This window comes from Hirundo rustica, chromosome 6 (genome assembly GCF_015227805.2).
Source record: "Hirundo rustica isolate bHirRus1 chromosome 6, bHirRus1.pri.v3, whole genome shotgun sequence".
Classification (NCBI taxonomy): domain Eukaryota; kingdom Metazoa; phylum Chordata; class Aves; order Passeriformes; family Hirundinidae; genus Hirundo; species Hirundo rustica.
This window is the reverse complement of record NC_053455.1, coordinates 27,070,655-27,088,442: the sequence shown is the minus strand read 5'-3', so window position 1 is coordinate 27,088,442 and position 17,788 is coordinate 27,070,655. Positions and strand designations below refer to the sequence as shown.

The 17,788-nt window shown below is 35.5% G+C and overlaps 1 protein-coding gene across 2 annotated transcripts in view; it reads left to right on the top strand.

Moving 5' to 3' along the window:
- Nucleotides 1-17,788, top strand: part of ARHGAP5 (Rho GTPase activating protein 5) — a 46,755-nt gene that overhangs the window by 15,519 nt on the left and 13,448 nt on the right. For both annotated transcript variants that reach the window (XM_040066652.2, XM_040066651.2), the window contains one exon: nucleotides 8,645-8,792. In XM_040066652.2, coding sequence (XP_039922586.1) covers nucleotides 8,645-8,792 — 148 coding nt within the window. The remainder of the gene's footprint in view (nucleotides 1-8,644; nucleotides 8,793-17,788) is intronic.

The window sequence follows — 17,788 nt, the reverse complement described above, 5'->3', positions numbered from 1 at the left end:
TTTCTTGTCCCAAAATATTCTGACCTTTTTATCTTTTGCAGCATTTTTAAGATGTCACTTTTTTAGCTTAAATCTGATGGTACTTGAATAGTATATATAAGTTTTGTTAAAGTAGGACATAGTTAAATTTAACTAATAGATAAAATTCTTCCTGCTATGCAGCTGTGATTTGAATTACACATGACTGATTTAAAGGCCACTAAGTTTTCTTAAGGCTTACTCATAAGCGTGGATAATGATGTCTTGTGGGTATAAAATCATATGGTTAAAATACTTTGAAGTTACTCTTCTGGAGAAATATAGATTTTTTTGAAAAAACAGTAATTAATATGCTTTTCATGGAATCAGTGAATATCCTGAGTTGAAAGGAACCCATAAAGATCGTGGAGTCCAACTTCTGGACACCTTTTGCTTGAAATAATCTTTCTACATAGAAATCAAAATGTAGTTCTATGATCTTGCTGCTGTCCCAGCTGTGTTGAGTTGAGATCAAGTTACTCTGAGCTGAATATTTATGAGATAAACTGAGTAGATCTACTATAGTGTGTTCTTCTCTTCCTGAAATTGTGTTAGGAAACCCCCTGATGGCTCTATGAATGCCTCCACTTTTGGTTTTGGCCTGTTGAGAAGAAGCCTAAATTGGAAGTTTCAGGCTGTTTTAATTTTTATAGTGGATAAGTTTCTTGAAGGGTAGAATTGTTTTAAGTTTTCGTTGGTTTTGCTTTGGTTTGTGATTTGGTGGTTATGTGAGTGGTTTTTTGGGGGGAGGGGTTGTATTTTACTCACAAGTAGCAAAGCTGCCACTGTTAAATTAATGAAAACTTTTAATAATTGTGGAAATTACTGTAGTTGAGAAAACAAATTTAACTTGATAGGTCAAATGTTTGTTAGTATTCAAAGTATCTTTAGTGCTTTTGATAAGTAGTGTCTTCTCTGTGTTGACTTGAATGAAGTTGAAGTGAGAGTAGTTCGTGTTCAAGTGAGTCATTCTAGTTCATTAATGATCTGTTTGGGTTTTTTAACAGTTAATTTATTTTTTTTTTTTCTTCAGAAGAGATACGGTTTTTTAAGTTTTGGAACTTTTTCTGCATGTTCTCCTGTGTTGTTTTGGATGAGCAACTAGCTTTTACTACAGAAACTCTGTAATTATTCAAATTATATTGTCCTTGACAAGGACCATTTGGGCCATGCGAGAGATGTTAGTGCACCATTACATACAGATTGCTTGCTGGGTTTTTTTGAGAATTTTGACCCCTTGAATGTGAAAGAGATAAATGGAACTTTTGTACTTCTTTCTGACTATTTCTTAAATCTTTTATTGCTACTTTTTCTGAATTGTTCAGTAAAGGGAAAATAGAATACACATATCACTATTCTTGCTTTAATTATAGTGATTCTGAAATACAGAAATCTTATGAACAAAATGAATTTGTTTGGAAAAACTTGAATTTTAAAGTCTGAATGTTTAATTGTCTTTTTCAAAGATTGCTTTTTTTTTTTTTTTTAAAGCCCAAGTAGGATGTAACATTCTTGATACTCCTTGCATTTTTGTTGGTTTCAGATGTGGTGTTTTTGTGTGGGTTTCTTGTAAGGTGTCGCAGGAGAGACATGACTGCTGAAGTATGCTCATTCTGGCTGATCTTTTCAGATCCCAGCTCAGGATAAAATCACATAAATTTAAGGGCACTAGGACAGATATAGGGAGGCAGAGATTGGATGTAGAGTGATTGTAGGGTTCAGGTAAGACAACTGAAGGGAAAAGGGCAAGAGTTGGGTGAGTAGGAAGGAGGAAGCAAGATTTGACAAAACAGCAGAGTCGGAAAATGAACTGCTATGGTTTGGCTAACACGTATATATCAAACTTTAAAAATCTGTTGTGGACACGTTATTAAAGGCAGAAGTAAATACTCAGAATTGTGTTACTTGTTGCTGTTTGGAAGCATAAATTAAAATGTTTTACTGTGGAAAGAATAGCAATGACAAATGTGTGGCAAGCAGGTAGTGTTACTTGCAAGGTCATGTGATGTTTCTTATTACGAAAAAACAATTTAAAGCTCAGATCAATTAAGCACATGTGCTTTGGTCTGAATTATTTGCCCATTGTTTTTGTCCTTAACACTGTGATAGTATTCTTAGATCTTGATTCAGTGTACTGGTAGTCAGAACTGGAAGAGAATTATCCTTGAGCTCTTCTTTCAATTATCATAGAAATAATTCCTCTGAAAACTTTTATCCCGTTTTTCTTACTACTCTGAAAAACCCATCCAGAGCTTCTATTTCCTTTGTATTGGTGTATTGGTTTTCACCCTTCCTTATTTCACCTACCTTTCTCCAGAGATGTTTCTTTTTCTGGCTGCTCGCCTCCAAACTGGTGAAGAGAAAATGGCTACTTCTTGGCCTGAGTTTTAGAAGATTTAAAAAAAAGAAAGAAAAGAATATTTTCCTCTGAACCTCTGTTTTTGAATGAGGATGACTGAAGCTGTACATAGTATTGCACGGAAAGTCATAGCAGTGCATCATGTAATCTTAATGTTTGCTGATACCTACTAGAAATTACTACCAGACACAATTGTGTGATTGCACCTAACCTTTGCTTAGCTGCAGTTGCTGTCACTTTAGGTACCTTTGGCCTGCTCTTGTCCTTGATAATTTCCAGGTCATGACTCCATCTGGCACAGTACAGGTGGTTCATTGTACATACACACGTGTATAGCACCTGTACATTACAGCATGTGCTACAGGCACATTACAGTGCATAAGTTTTACTAGTTGCTTATTCCCGTGCAGGATTTTTCCATTACTCTACAACTTTGTCCTTTTTGTTGCTGAATATCATCATTTTTGTGCTCCTCCAGTTGTCACTGTAATTTCCTATATGCCATCACCAAGTGCCTTACTAAAGTCCAGATTGGTAAAGCCAACAGATGGTGGTGCTATCTTTGCCTCTAGAAAAGAGAAAGTGGGAAAGGCTGAATCAGTATAGTCTAATTTGTGATACACCCACCTTTATCCTATTTCATTTTATTAGCGCATGTCTAAATGTTCTAAAAAAATTATGATACGACCTTTCATGTGCTGTTAACAAGTGGACCGTTGAACTTTTTCTGGTGGGGATAAATATGAAGACAAGTAAGAAGGAGGAGAAGAAAGCAAGCAGAGTGGCTTGGACTTTTTAGACCATGTGTAGTTGTGTGTACACACGGAACTTGAAATATTTCAAGTGTATGTTGTTCAATATTTGAAGTGCATGTTGTGTGCTAATATTTGTTAAGCTGTAGTGGCCTTTTTTCTTCACCTACAGAACTTTTTCCGTAAAGTTTCTCTTAGGAAAACAAACACCTTGTCCTTTCTGCTGTTAAACGAAATAGCAAAAAAATGGCATTCTGCAGAGTGAATTCTCCTCTATATGGGCATGCTTTCTGTGTTTGATTATATGTTTCCTTCAAAGCACAGACTAAAATGTTACAATGCAGCTTTGCTTCAGCTGTTTCTTCCTTGCCAAGTTAGTTCTCTCCAGCTGAGATGTATGCTTATTCATCTCCATGTCTTCATCAAAAACTGGAAGTGGGAATTACAAGTAGATGCTTTTCTCAATTAGAATTTTTAACATTAAGATCTAGTGTAAACATTATTGGTGTTGATACACGTGAAAAGCAGCAACCTTGCAAGCTGAGTCATAAATTATTTTTGTCTTCAGTTTAATGAGTTTGGAGATACAAAACAACACAAACTGCAGAAAATTCAGGTCAGGAAGGGGCATGAAGGTTCCTAGAGGAAAAGGATCTTAATGGAGGGAGCAGCAAGATCCTAATACTCTAGCTCCTATATCATAAGATCTTAGGAAGAACTGCTTCAATAACCGTAAAGCTGCAACTGATGCATTTTATGCATTAATATGAAGCTCAAACCACAGTAGTCCTTGGCTTTCCATTGTTCTCACTGTGTAAACAAGCCCAATATACATATTTAAAAAAATACTTGTCAATTATTGTATATGATTTATTATTATTACCATGAAATAATAGCGAGTTATTTTTGACCCTTGAAGTAATTTAGTAATTCCGTCTTCAGCAGGAAGCCTGCCTGATGCAGAAATCTCTAACTATTCCATATAGTAACAATTAATAACCTTATTATTTGTTTTTATGGTGGATTTGATGAGTATTAAAACTTTACCCACCTACTTTAGAGCTCTTATCTTTGTGAACACTGAGATATGTTCAGTGTCTGATTTAGGCTGTGTTTCTTTCACTTTTTATAGAGAGAGTATAGTTGTTTAGGTTTTTATTCCCCACAACATATCAAGAACAGCAAATAGCCTGAGTAATTTTTTTGCAATGGGAAAGGCAGAGCCTTATTTTGAATTTTTTAAGTACTTCCGAAAACAAATCCTAACTATAGATATCTTGTCAACAATATAGTAAATTAACTGTTTAGTGACAATTCTTTGGCATGCCATTGTTGAAATCTGAAAAAGTTTCACTATTTAGGTTCTTTGGCCAATAGTCAATAGTTTGATTATTCAAGCTCTGATTTTTTTTTCTCCTGTAAATGCAGTTCTCATCTATATTGCTGAATTAAATCTGAGAAACATATTTTAGAACATTCTGCCTTGTAACCCTGTTTGCAGACACCACTTGTTGCTTCCAAAAAAGTTTGTGAATTGCTTCTTTCCATTTGCCTTTATACCAAGATGATCGTAAGATGCTTTTTGCTTTAAATTAATCTGAAAACTTTTCTCAGTGTTTCAGCAAGAAAAATCCACTAGCATCTTGAGAGTTCTCACATGATTGACTTTTTAGAACACAAAGCAGTGTGTTTGTCATCTATTTTTTTATGCTTAGACTTGCTTGCTGCCATTATAATTTCAAAACATGGAAATAGTGTGAGGAGCCATAGAACCCATGTGTGTTGATCTCAGTTTCATTAAGACTATGGTAAACATGCGAACAATGGGAGATCAACTTACAGTTTTATTCAGCTGTTCTTCTGTAAATTCAGTGGTTAATTTACCAAAATACTCTTTACTTCAGACTGAAATGTGCAGTGATTTTTTTTTTTTCTCCTGATGAGTACAGGAAATATCAGAATCTGTATTTTCAGGTATTGTCTGTTCAAATTTAACACTCTTAATATGCATATTTAGATCCATATTCCTTCTTGAGCCTTTGTGGTTTAAAACAGTGTAACAAACTGGAATTCTAAAAATGGTAGAAGGCATGAAGGGAAGGAAGAGCCTGTTAGGGACAGTGATCTGCATTATTCATATTTCATACAGTTTCTGAAGAGCTAGCTGTGAATTAGAGATTACAAATACTTTTATTAAGACTATAAAGTGAGTGCTGTTCACAGTGCATGGTTTTATGAAGTATTTTACTAGTCCTGGAAATATTGACTTTGCCCTCCACAACCCTAGGGCTGACTGCAGACGAAGCAGGCAGAGCATTTCCTTTGCATCAAAAGTAGCAGTGAAATCTTTTGGAGGTAGAGAAATGGCTGAATTTCTTCTTTAATAAATAAATTATTAATGGTAGTTCTGATGGGATGGGAATGAAGGGGAAAAAAAGCCTGTTGTATAGAAGGCTTGCTAAAGTAAGCAGTCCATCCATGAAGGGGCTTGATAGGATTTTGGCAGTTTTTAGTTTTCTAAGTTGATTTTAAAAGGTGGTATTTAAGTGCATTGTGCTCTCAAGACTCATAGCTGGCTGAAGTCTTTAACCTGGTTTCTCTCTAGATGATGAGTGCTGCTTGGCTGGTTCCCTAGTACCTGTAGTCAAGATGGTTAAGCTTGAGTATTCTTTACTTACATATTTTTAATGTTAATGTTCTTTGTAATAATATTTCTGGTTTTGAAATCAAGACTTGGGTACTGTACCATGCTAGAGCATATGTTTTTGTGTTTATCTTGTCTTATGTTAAGAGGACTTACTTATTAGTTAATCTTCTGCAACGTGTATTTTGGTGATTGAAGTACTGCAAAATAAAGCAATATTGCAAGTAAATGCAATGGAAGGCAAGTTTGGAATTCTCAGAGTTAAAATGCTTTCCTGCCAAAATATATAAGGATCAGATGGAGGTTTGGCATTAAGCTCTGATAGGGTATGAAGAGAAGTTATCTTTGGCAAGAAGCAAGTGGTGAAACCCATGCTGAAAGCTCAACGTAAGTGCAGCAATCAATTTTACAAAGCCTCACAGATCTGTAAGAAAGCTAAGGATTTCAATGTTATGGTCTTGGGCTTATGTTTTAATTACTAGCATGAAAAACAGTGGTATGTGAACAATGCGCTTTTTGCTAGGCATAAGTAACAAAAGTGCTGGTTCTTGTCTTCTTTACCTTGGTGCCTATTAGTCCTTTTTTATGATGATGTAGGAGAAGCATACAAAGTTGGTTTTGGCTGTGGCTAGATTAGTACTTGCTGCATGCAGAATTACATGACTGCTGCATTGTGGGGTGTAGGTGTATTGTGGAGAATGATTGAACTAAAAATACCTGGGGCAAAATCATAATTTCTCTGCCAAAATCTAGGAATTTCGAAATGGTTCGCCTTACTGGGGGGCTGTTTAACTAACTGAATAATTTAATATTAACAGTTTCTGTTTATTGTTTCATTAGAGATATTTTAGAAGTTAATTTTACACAGAAAAAATTATGGTAGTCATTGTCTTGACTAGCAAATCTATAAGTTCCATTCTATGTCTGATGGATCAGAAAAAGATGCTGTTTCTCAGAGTAGGGAACAAGGATTAAAGAAGAACTTTCACTAATACTTACTTTTGTTAGAAATGAGACCCATCTTTTTTCCCCTGAAGTCAGTTGGTCTTTTGCACAGAACCCCTTTTTGTTCAGAACAAGTTCTCCACTTGAGAAATCAGCTCCAACAACTCCAGGAAAGTATGGAAGTCTAAAATCAAGAAATCGCGTGTTGTTTTTTCTTAAAGACTTGATGTTTTGTTTTTAATTTACAGGAGTATTTTTTGTAAAGATCGTGTAGATAGTGTTCTTTGTGGGAGGATTTGATTTATGCTGTCAGTGGAGAGTTTATGCACTCACATACCCCAAAAGAAAGGAAAATAATGAGATAGGTATTTTTATAAATATTGGATAGGAGGGTTACAAAATGCCTAGTGATACATAATGAGAAATAGCTGATAAACTTGTAACTTCCTTGTGAAATTGTAATTTCACGTTCTACTCTGCCTTTAGGCCAGTTTGCTAAGGACTTCAGGGTTGGGGTTTTCTCTCTCCTTTTTATTCTTTTATTCTTAATGCTTCATTAAGTTCTTTAGACAAATTCTCACTTTCCAAATTGGGGATTTAAACTCTTTTCAGGTAAAGAGTTAATCTAAGAAACCTTTCTGTGTTTCTGTGAGCATAATATCAAATGTGATATGGCAGTCCCTTGCAACCTGTCTTCTAAAAGCAGGGCAAAAGAAAAGAGCATTCTTTGCTCCAGTTTTGTAGCTGTGTCCAATATTTCATACTAGGTCCAGGTATTCTACGCAGGTAATATTTGTAATTTTCATAAAATTTCTGTAGAGTCCTAGTTTATTATTCCATTTACCTGACTACTTTCCAAGGGACACACAGAGCCTTTTTCTGTCTTGTTGATCTTAAATATATGGTCTTGAGTATATCTTGCTTCATTTATTCTGCCATGATGGAGATGTGTACTGAACATCTTGGGGAAAAAAAATCTTTTTTTTTCCTTCCTTTACTGTATTAATATATGTATCTAAAATGATCTTTCATTTAACATTTGACAGAGATGTTTCACTGAGTTTTATATGTTGTTTGGCTTCAGCTTAACCCTTTTGGCTGTTGCTCATCTGAACTTGGATGCTGCCTAAGTAGCATTTTGATGTAATTTATATTTTCATCAGTATTCAGAGATGAATTATGGTATCTGATACAGTATAATTCTTGTAAACATCCAAGGCTGATTTATCTGTTCCACTGATAAAAATCCTTCTCAGTTGGAAAACAAAATAAATAAAACCAGGAAAACTCCATATGAAGCTCACCATCTTAGATTTGATTGTGTGCAGACCTCCTTTTAGCTAAAATCCTATGCCTGTAACAAAGCATTCATGCTTAGTATGAGTGCCTGTGCTTCAAAACTTGATTGCTTGTTAGTCATTCTCCATCATCATGTTTGTTGTATAGTTGCAATATAAAGATTATTTAGTATCTTTAAATATATGCAGAAGACACCAACCTTGTTTTGGTTATATGACACCAGAGTTTTATTCTGACAATTTCTAAAGGGGGATGGTTCAGATGTGGTTCCTGTGAGCAGTGCTGAAAGACTCTAAACAAGTCACAGCACTCTAAACTTGAAGTGATGTCTTTTCTTCTGTTCCTATGGTCTTTTGGTTACAGATATATTGGGGAATCCTGTTCCTAAGGTAATAAAAAAAGGATCAACACTTTTAGAATATGAGTTCTTTTTATGTGATGTATTATTACTTTATTACTTAACTACTTTATAATTTTAAAAGTACATTTCATTTTTATTAATTCACTTTGCCGTAGAGGAATTTTAATATCTGATAGATATATGATCTGGTTGTGTTTACTGAATGATTGAAATATGAGTTTGAAGTGTTGCTTGAATATTACTTAAATAACTCTGTTTTGTTGTAGCCGAAAAAGAAAACTAAGACATTCAATCCTCCAATCCGTAGAAACTGGGAAAGTAATTACTTTGGGATGCCCCTACAGGATTTGGTTACACCTGAGAAACCAATACCTCTGTTTGTTGAAAAATGTGTGCAATTCATTGAAGATACAGGTAAGATAGGAGGACTGTTAGAGGAAAGATGCTCATCTTGCATAATGACTAAAGCCTCTCCTTTCCTGTTTTAAAGTACTTCTAGAATTTTCTCATAGAAATAAGTAAATGTGAGCTGGGCACATTTAAAAAGTAGAATGTGTTTTCTAAATTTTATGCTTAATATGTGATTTTTTTTTTACTTTATTTATACAAATACTTAATTATTTTTGACGAATGTCTGATGTTTAGCATGTTCCCTGTAATTTAAAAAACTTAGATCGCTTTCTAATGCCAAATGACATTTAACCCAACGGCAGTCCAGTCTTACACGTCTCGCTGTTACCACTGTGTTTTACTTCATGTATTTAAAAGCTCTGAAATCCACCTTTTCCAATTATAGAAAACAGGTACTTGAAATGGCACCTGACTTGGTATGATTAGTCAGCTTGCTTTCTTGATTTTGAAGGTAAACCTAGTTTTGCATTTTAACTTGTTTCAGAGGCAGAACCACTTATTTTCTAAACACTGTGTAATTCTCCATGAAAAATGTTAATCTATTTAAGATGTAATTTCCCAGTTTAATGTGAAATCTTAACATATTTGTGTTTACACTGGAGTGAAATTTCACAGTATGGTTTTCTCTCTCTCCTTTTTCCCCGGCTTCCTGGTTGTGTGTTTGTCCCTGCTTTCAGCCTATTTACTGTGTGACCATGAGGCAAGTAGGACGGTTTTGCTGGTCAAACAGAAGACTACTGTTAGGAGTGGGGATTTGTTTTGAGGTTTGGGAGTGATCTGTGGTTGGGTTTTGCTTGGGGTTTTGGGGGGATTTTTTGTTTGTTTGTTTTTAAAGATTGTGAGCACTAGTTTTCAGTTAGTGTGAAAATCCTGCTTGCTCTGAAGTTTTATAAATGCTGTATTGCTCTATTTGAAGTAAATGACAGTGTGACTGAACTGAAACATGTGCAGGACTGTCTTTTGATGTGTATCTGCAATGGGATGTTGTTCAGTGCAAGGTAAAACAGCATCTTTTTTCTAAATTTGCCTAGATCTCTTAATACATTTTTGGCTGTGAGATGATAGTAGCAGTTTAGCAAGAGTATAAAGCTGAAGGGTTTTCTTTCTTATAGCAAAATTCAGTTTTGCTGCCATCTGTAAGAATAGTGTTTCCAAAATAATTATCACAGGGTGGTAAGCCTTATAGCTGTTTTTGAAGACTTACATACTGCATTATTGCAATAAAAAAATGAGGTGAAACCTCAGGCACTGATCTTTTTGTAGTCAGAGATATTACTATAGATCTGTCTTTAACCTTTACTTCCTATGGCTTAAAGGTAAGAGCTGTATTTTCTGCCCTCTTGCTTTTGCTTTTTCCACCTCACCCAGTTAAAAACGGGAAAGGCAGAAGACGGGCAAGGAGTAATAGAGTGGCATAGGCAGTTTAATATGTATATGTTGTGTTTGCTGTTTTCTGTAGCAAAAAAACCCAACCCAAAACAAACCAGCATAATTTATAGGTGAGTCACTGTCATTGGTGTTCTTTAAAAGTGGCTACCTCTGGCTACTATGCATAGCTATATAAAACAGATATTAACTGGTATTGAAGACCAATTTCAAGAGTTTGTGGAATCTAGCAGTAACTTAATTTGAGCATGTTCTACTTTTTAAGAATACTTTCAAACAATAAATTTATAAGTCCAGTTATAAAAGTTTTATTTGCTTAAAAATATTCTCATATTTGTAGTAAACTTTCAAAAAAAAAGTATTTCACTCAAAGAATTTTCACCAGCTTGTGGGGTGAAAGAGAGAACTGTAATAGTGTGGGAACATTATTTTTTGTCTTTTTCCTCCTAACCATCAAACCATGCAATCAGCCAAAAGATTTAGCACATGTCTTTTCATGACCTGTCTTGGGAAAATAAGGTGCCGGGTTAAGCTGCTATGTGTTCAAAATGTCGGGTCTCCTCGAAAGTGGTGACTCAGAAGCACAACTTTTTCCATTAGCTGCATATATGTTAGTTCATCCTGGAATGCTACTGTACACCTGGAGAGTTTTAATTCTGCCCATAAGTGTAAGCTGGACAAACATTGTGCCATCTGTGTAATTTGTGACTGTGAAGACACTAGTTGTCTTCCTGGTTCTGTTAAGCACTTAGAATAAAACCTCTGCTTTTGATCTGTGTTATGATTTTCTTTCTCCTGCTCTGGATTCTGTGTGAGTAGCTTTGGTGTTGTTTTCAGTATTTCCGTATTTGGCTGTGGGAGTTTTATTTCTAGTGTGTATTATTTTTATATTGGATTAATAATGCTGTAGGTATTTGAGTTTCAAGCAGGGTTCTGATAGAATGTATTTGTTGCCTTTGCATTGTCTTCAAATCCTGTACTGAGATAGACTCACATCATTGACTCTGGGCCTGTCTGAGAAAATTCCACAAGTATGGTTTTGGAAATTATCAGTCTGCACAAGGCAAGTCAGCACCTGTTGGCTCCAGGCTAGAGTTCAGAGTGGTACCATTCCTATATGATAAAGCTTCTTGGCCCTGGGGAGTCATTCAGTACTCATCTGTCTCTTAGCAAGTCAGCCTGCTGTCAGTTTGAACTGTGCTGAAAAGCAATGTTTATTATCATTGTCTTTTTAATCAAGAAGTGCAGTCTTTTCCAACTCAGCTAATCTGTATTTCTCTTACAGAGGATATAATTGTTTAGCGTTTCCTCTTCAGGTACTTTCATGGTGTTCAGTTCCTTCCTATGTAATTCGGATTGTGGCTGAATTTGTGAAGATGTGATTAATCTCAATTTGAAGGGCTGATCTTAATTTTTAATGTTTCCTCTTTCTGTCTCATATTATACAAGGCAATGCTTTGTACCCATTCATCTAAATTTTGACTGAGACTAGAAAGTACATAGTGTGAAGAACAGTTTTCTCTATTTCAGATGCCTAGATGAGACAATAGTACCTTAAAGTGTCTTTGAAGATTCTTGCTCTACCATAAACCTTAAAGAATTGAGCACATGCAGAAAATACCATCAGATTTTAGTTTTACCGTAATGTTCTGGAATAGCCTCACCAAAAAAACCCTCAAAGTGTGTATCAATAGAAGAGGGACAGTTTAGAAAAATTAAAGTAAATTCAGGAGCTTAAAAGTTCTAGAGTTTTATAAATCAACAGATTTTTTTCTTCTGAAAAAGCCATATTGTTCCTGTCAAGGTAGAGGATGGTAAAGATAAGGGATCCTAAGTCTGTGCTTATAGGTGAAAGTTATTGTCTCTGTTGCTCTTTAGTATTTTTCAACAAAAAGCTTTATTCTAAACTGGTTTAGCTTTATGGAGCCAACCAATTAGTTTTTGAAATATAATACAGAGCTTGAATCCCCTTGATAGTACTGGAAGCAGAAACTGGAGGGGCAATTAACTCAAGTTAATACCTGAGTAGATAGAAAGCTGGTAAGCTCTAAATATGTGTTAGAACCTCCATTTCACAGCAGTCTGCACTGTCACTGGTACTGAGAGTACAAAGCAGCAACTGCACATAATAGTTGTTTTTATTGGAATCTATTGGTTAAAAACAAATCACAATACCATGTGAGAACATCTTAAATTTTATACCACTGCCACTTCTGGATGAGAAAGGAGGAAAGATTTGCTAAACATTGTAAACAAACTTTGCTTATGTGCTTCTGCATTGTTATAGATGTATAGATGTCTGTGATTATAAGAAAGCCTTTTTTTTAATCCAAGCCTTTAATTTTTGAATTCATTGTAATTATAGCAGGATGAGTAATATTTTGATTGGTTGTCAGAGCTCTTTCTTGGTTCACTGAAAATATGATCAAAAGTTTTTGGTTTTTTCTTTCAAGTAAGTAACTTTCCAATGGTGAATCACCAAGTTTTCCACTAAACATCTTGGTAGAAATAGATAATGTTTTCAGGAAAACTGATTTTGTTAAAGATACTGTGATCTTATCTGCAATCCTTTACAAACTATATGAACACTTTCCTGTTACTAGTGACTAGTGTGTGATATTTGTGTGCTTTTACCTCTGTCATATCCTTTACAAATTGGTTTGTTACTTGCCCATGAAGGCAGCTATTTCAGTTGACTGTCATTGGTAGCTATTTTTTGTTATGGGCTTCCAAAAGAGTATATTGATGATATGGTTGTTTTGGTCTGTTTTTTGCTTTCTACTGATGGACTGAAGAGCAGTTAATTTTGTTGCATCATTTGAAATGAACTTTTAAAATGTACTGGTTTTCTGCAAACTAGGTTTATGGAAATGTGTTTAGCAGGGAAACTAGAGATGAACTTCGATTTTTAAGAAAATTATAGTGGCCGTTTTTGTATAGAAGTAATGGTGCTGTGCTAAGATATGCTAGAAAAAAGATTACCTGCTATTTTTAAATTAAAAAAAAATCCAATGTAGACCATTACCTTTTATAGTACAATTCATTGTTTTGAAATAAAGGTAGCAGAACTGAGATACTTTTTGAAACTAAACCATTCAGCTGTATGAATTGCATGAATTCTGTGTTTCTCTAAGAATTATTGTGGAGAGAATAAGGTAGATATTTGATACTCTGAGAGAGAAGAACAGATTTCTGAAGGCTAATGTAATGTCTTCAAAATGTTGATATGGTTTGAGTTTTGTATTGCAATATAATGGAAAAATATTTATTAAATATCCAATTGTAACTGTAAAAAATGTACATATTTATGCCAACTCTGTAGCTTGAGTGTTTCGTTGGTAGCATTTTTATGCTGTTACACACACCTCAAATTTAGTGATTAACTATCCATGGACTCTTTGTGTACTATTCAACACCTACTGTTGTTGATTTTTAAGTTTTCCCAAACTTAAAATAGTTCAGGCAAGATGATTTATGCTAACTGATACTATTAGCATATGAGGGATTTTTTTGATATTTCAGTGTTTTTTTGCATTTTGTATATTTGTTCCTGCATTGGTGAAAAGTTTGGTATAGATTGTATTTCATTCTGTTTTACCAAGGAAGGAGGCATCAAATTAACATTACAAATACTAGCAGTTTTGTCATTGAGTACATATAGTTCTTGATGATACTCAACTTCAGTATCAGTATTTTAATGTTTTTTGTTCCTCTGAGCTTTCAAATGTTTTTGATTTTTTTAATAGGCTATTGCTATCCATGTACTTCATTGACCAGATTATAAATTTTAGATTCCATACTTCATGGAAAACTGATAACATTAATAGAGTGTTAATTGTATATTAAATAATTTAGCAAAGAGAAGCATATTATAATAATTTGTGTGTTAATAATTTAGTTACTCAGTTTATGTGAGACAAGGAATGGAATAAAAATGGAAGAAGGAATTTGACAGAGCTAAATGTCACTATCTCACATGGTTCCTATGGAGAACTGTTAAGAGAAATTAAAAAACTGTTTACTTGGCATATGTACAATAATTGCTGCTTTTGATATTGAGACTGTTTTTGTGTTGCTGCTAAATTTACGGTTTTGGAGGTAATTCAAGAAAAAGAATATTGCCTTCTTCGAATTTCCTTCAAAGCTAGCACCACCATGGTCTTTATGCTGCATCTGCTGTGAGGCTAGATTTTTGCACTGACAGTATAGAAAAGGCAAAGTTTGTCTCCAGAGAAAGAGATTTGGTAGGAATAGGAAAAGAAAATGAGTCAGCAGTGCTTGTTGTGGTAAAGAATTCAGGTAAATCATTGAAATATATTCCTGGTGGCTGGAAAATCCAGAAATTCAAGATTGATTACCTTCCCTCTTGTTCAAGGGGCTTGGGAGAGCTAGAGGGTTTTAGGAACCTGTTGTGTTGGACAGAGAGAAAAGAACAGGACACCCCCTTGGCCTGGTGTGTGAGTTTCTGTCACTTTTCATTTTGGGCACTTGTCAGATGTCTCTGAATCAGTGGAGTTCACTTTCTCGAAAAGCTGTATTAGCAAAAATGGTAAAAAGTCCTGCTGTGTAGTATTACAGATGGTAAGTTAGGAGTCAGATATGTTCCAAAACATGTGCAAGGCAGAGAGCAGGAGCAAGGGCAGGACGGAGGCAGTGATTGGTGAGGCGGGGAGTGAGACCATCATGTTAAGTTGACTCAACTGCCCATGAAGCTTTATGTTTGGCAAAAAATGCTCAGAGGCCACGACTCTGTTACTCTTGATTCTGGTTTAAATAGCTCTACAACACATTTTGTACCCACATCAGGTTGGTGAGTGATTCTAGAGTGTGTGATGTGGTTAATGTGTTTAAGACCAGGGCTTCTGCTTGAGGGAATGTAGACAAGCTGGAGGAATGGGATAGCAGGAATCAGGAGGAATTCAGTGAAGATTATATACCAGGCCTTTCAACTAGAATTGCAAGGACTAAGGCTGTGCAGTAGTACATGCTGAGCACTTGACTGGGTCCATATCAGTGCTAATGAAAAGGATCTTGTGGTTGTGGTGGACAATAGGCTGATCATTCCTTCTGTATTGGACTGTCCCAGTAGAAGGCACAGGCAGAAGTAGTTACTAATTTCTGCTCTACACTTGTTGGACATCATCTGAAATGCTGCAGGAAAGGTGTTGACAAACTTGAGTCTAGCAAAAGAGTGTCGGGGCTGGAGTTCCTAATACATGGGTTTATTCAGCTTGGAGAGAAAGAGGCCAAGGAGGTACTCAGAAGTGGCTTCCCATACCTATGATGAGGTTACTGATCACATGCAGCCAGGCTAGAGAGCTGAAGTGCCATGTCATTAACATAGGAGCTTCTGATTAGAAAGGAAGGGAATACTTTTGCTCTGAAGGTTATTAAAACACTGGTTCAGTTTACACAGAGAGATTGTGGGGTATCTTGGAGATATGAAAGGGAACTTTAGATAAGCATCTGAATCTCATTTCAGTGTTGACTGTTGTTTGAGCAGGAGGTTGCACTAGATGATCTCCAGAGAAATCCTTCTGTGATCAAAATTGGCATAGGTTTCAGTAGTTAGAAGATTGTACACCAGTTTGTGTTTTGTAACTTTGGAATTAATCAACAGAGAGGAAATAAGGGGGTAAAACAGGCATCAGTCATTTCTCCTAACGGAGGACTGACTACCAGATGGGAGGAGCGCATGCATTAATTTCGTATTGTGAGAGAATCACTGAAAACTGTAAAGAAATATATTTTGCAATACTTACAAAACTCACGTTGTGCACTTGAGTTGTATTGCTAATGAGGTATCTTTTCAAAGGAAGCATCATGGGAATTACATAAAAAATTCCTAAACAACACAGGTAGAACCAAGTATGTAAGATAGTTATGCTACTCCATTTATTCCCTCAGCATTCTCCAGACCCAAAGTGACCAAATGGCTATATGCCTGAAAAGCTACAATACTTCAGTTGTCACCCATTTTTAATGAAGCAAAGAATGCACCTACTTTTTCCTAGGCATGTGCATAATGTCATATTAGTTGTAGTCTTGTATTCTTGTTTTGGAGTGGGCGGGCAATATAATATGGGCTTGAATGACACTTCATAAAATGATTGAGACCTTGTTTAATAATCAGTGTAAATTATGGAAATGTTAATTCAGCTTTGGAGAGCTTCCTATTATAAGGGTCTTTCTAAAAGTACTGTTTATTTCCTTACACTGCTCATTGTTTATTGAACATTTCAATATGCTATAGATTATTTTATTGCAAGAAGCAGGAAGACGCTTATTTTTGGTTCTGGTTTTCAGTGTGTGAATTGAATGTCATGGGACTTTAAATGTCAGTGTTGGTAAGGACACATATTTATATGGTTTATGTAAGTAAAGTTAGCATGAGATTCTTACTTAGAGTTTGTCTTCTTTACTCAGTAATTATATATATTCTGGGTGTACATAGAAATTACTGGTTTGGATCAGTAAATTGGCAGTTCCTTTAGTTTCGTAGCATAGGGGTTGAAAAGAGGTACACCAGATCAATCCATAGAGTAAAATTAGAGAAATATACAGATCACCAAATTTGCAAAGATAAATGTGGGAATGATAGTCTCAGCTATTGTAGTGAAGAATGGAAAGTTCTATTGGCTGCAGCAGGGGAAGGAATTGAGCTGGGAGCGACAGACTTGCTGTGATTGTGGCATGCATTCAGAAACACAGACAGAACACGATAGCGGAACCTGGCTTTGGATGTTGTTAGCAGACACTCTGACTTTTCGGCAGTCTAAATGTTAGTATAGCTGTTGTCACTTGGGAAAAGGCTTTGAAATCATCATAGACAGCTCTCTGAAAACTTAAACTCTATGTACTTGCTAGCAGGCAAGCAAAAAAAAAAGTGTATGGAGGAAGAGAAATAATGCTATTACATAATGCCATGCTATACACAATTTCAATACAGGCTGCAATTTGGTTCAGCTTTTCTCAGAATAGGAAAGAATTGAGAAAGATAACACATATGGGAGTAATAGTAACTCTTGGATAAAGATGCACCGAATTGATTAGCTTAGAACATTTCTGAGGAAGAGAAATTACATAAATTAAAGAAACTGGTACTGGGAAAATGTAGAGAAATTACTACTTCTTCCTGAGAAAAAAAACAGTGCAAACTTCAAGTACTGAGCATAAACTCAGTATGCTTTCATAATGCACATTCTGGAATGATAAAACTGCATTCACCATGATGTAAAGACTCCAGGTGAATTACTTGAAGGGGTTTCGTTGAACTAGTGAAGGATAAATCCCCAGATGGCTATTACAACACCTTTTACAACAGCCTATGTAAACCACCATCTGCAGAATGCTGGAAGGATATACCACAAGAAGATTGCTGGTAGGTTTTGGTTTTTTTCCTCTCCTCTCTTTTCTGCATCTTTCCTGAAGCATATACTACATAGTGTATATGGTATGGAAAATGGATATTGTGCCAGGTAGACTTTGGTCTTCCCTTGTGCTGAAGTTAGTATGTTCTACAGAGGAACCAAGAGTTGTGGAAATACATTGGAGTCTAAGAGTAGAAGTAGACTGATTATGCACATAGGTACAGATCCACCTTGTTCATTTTC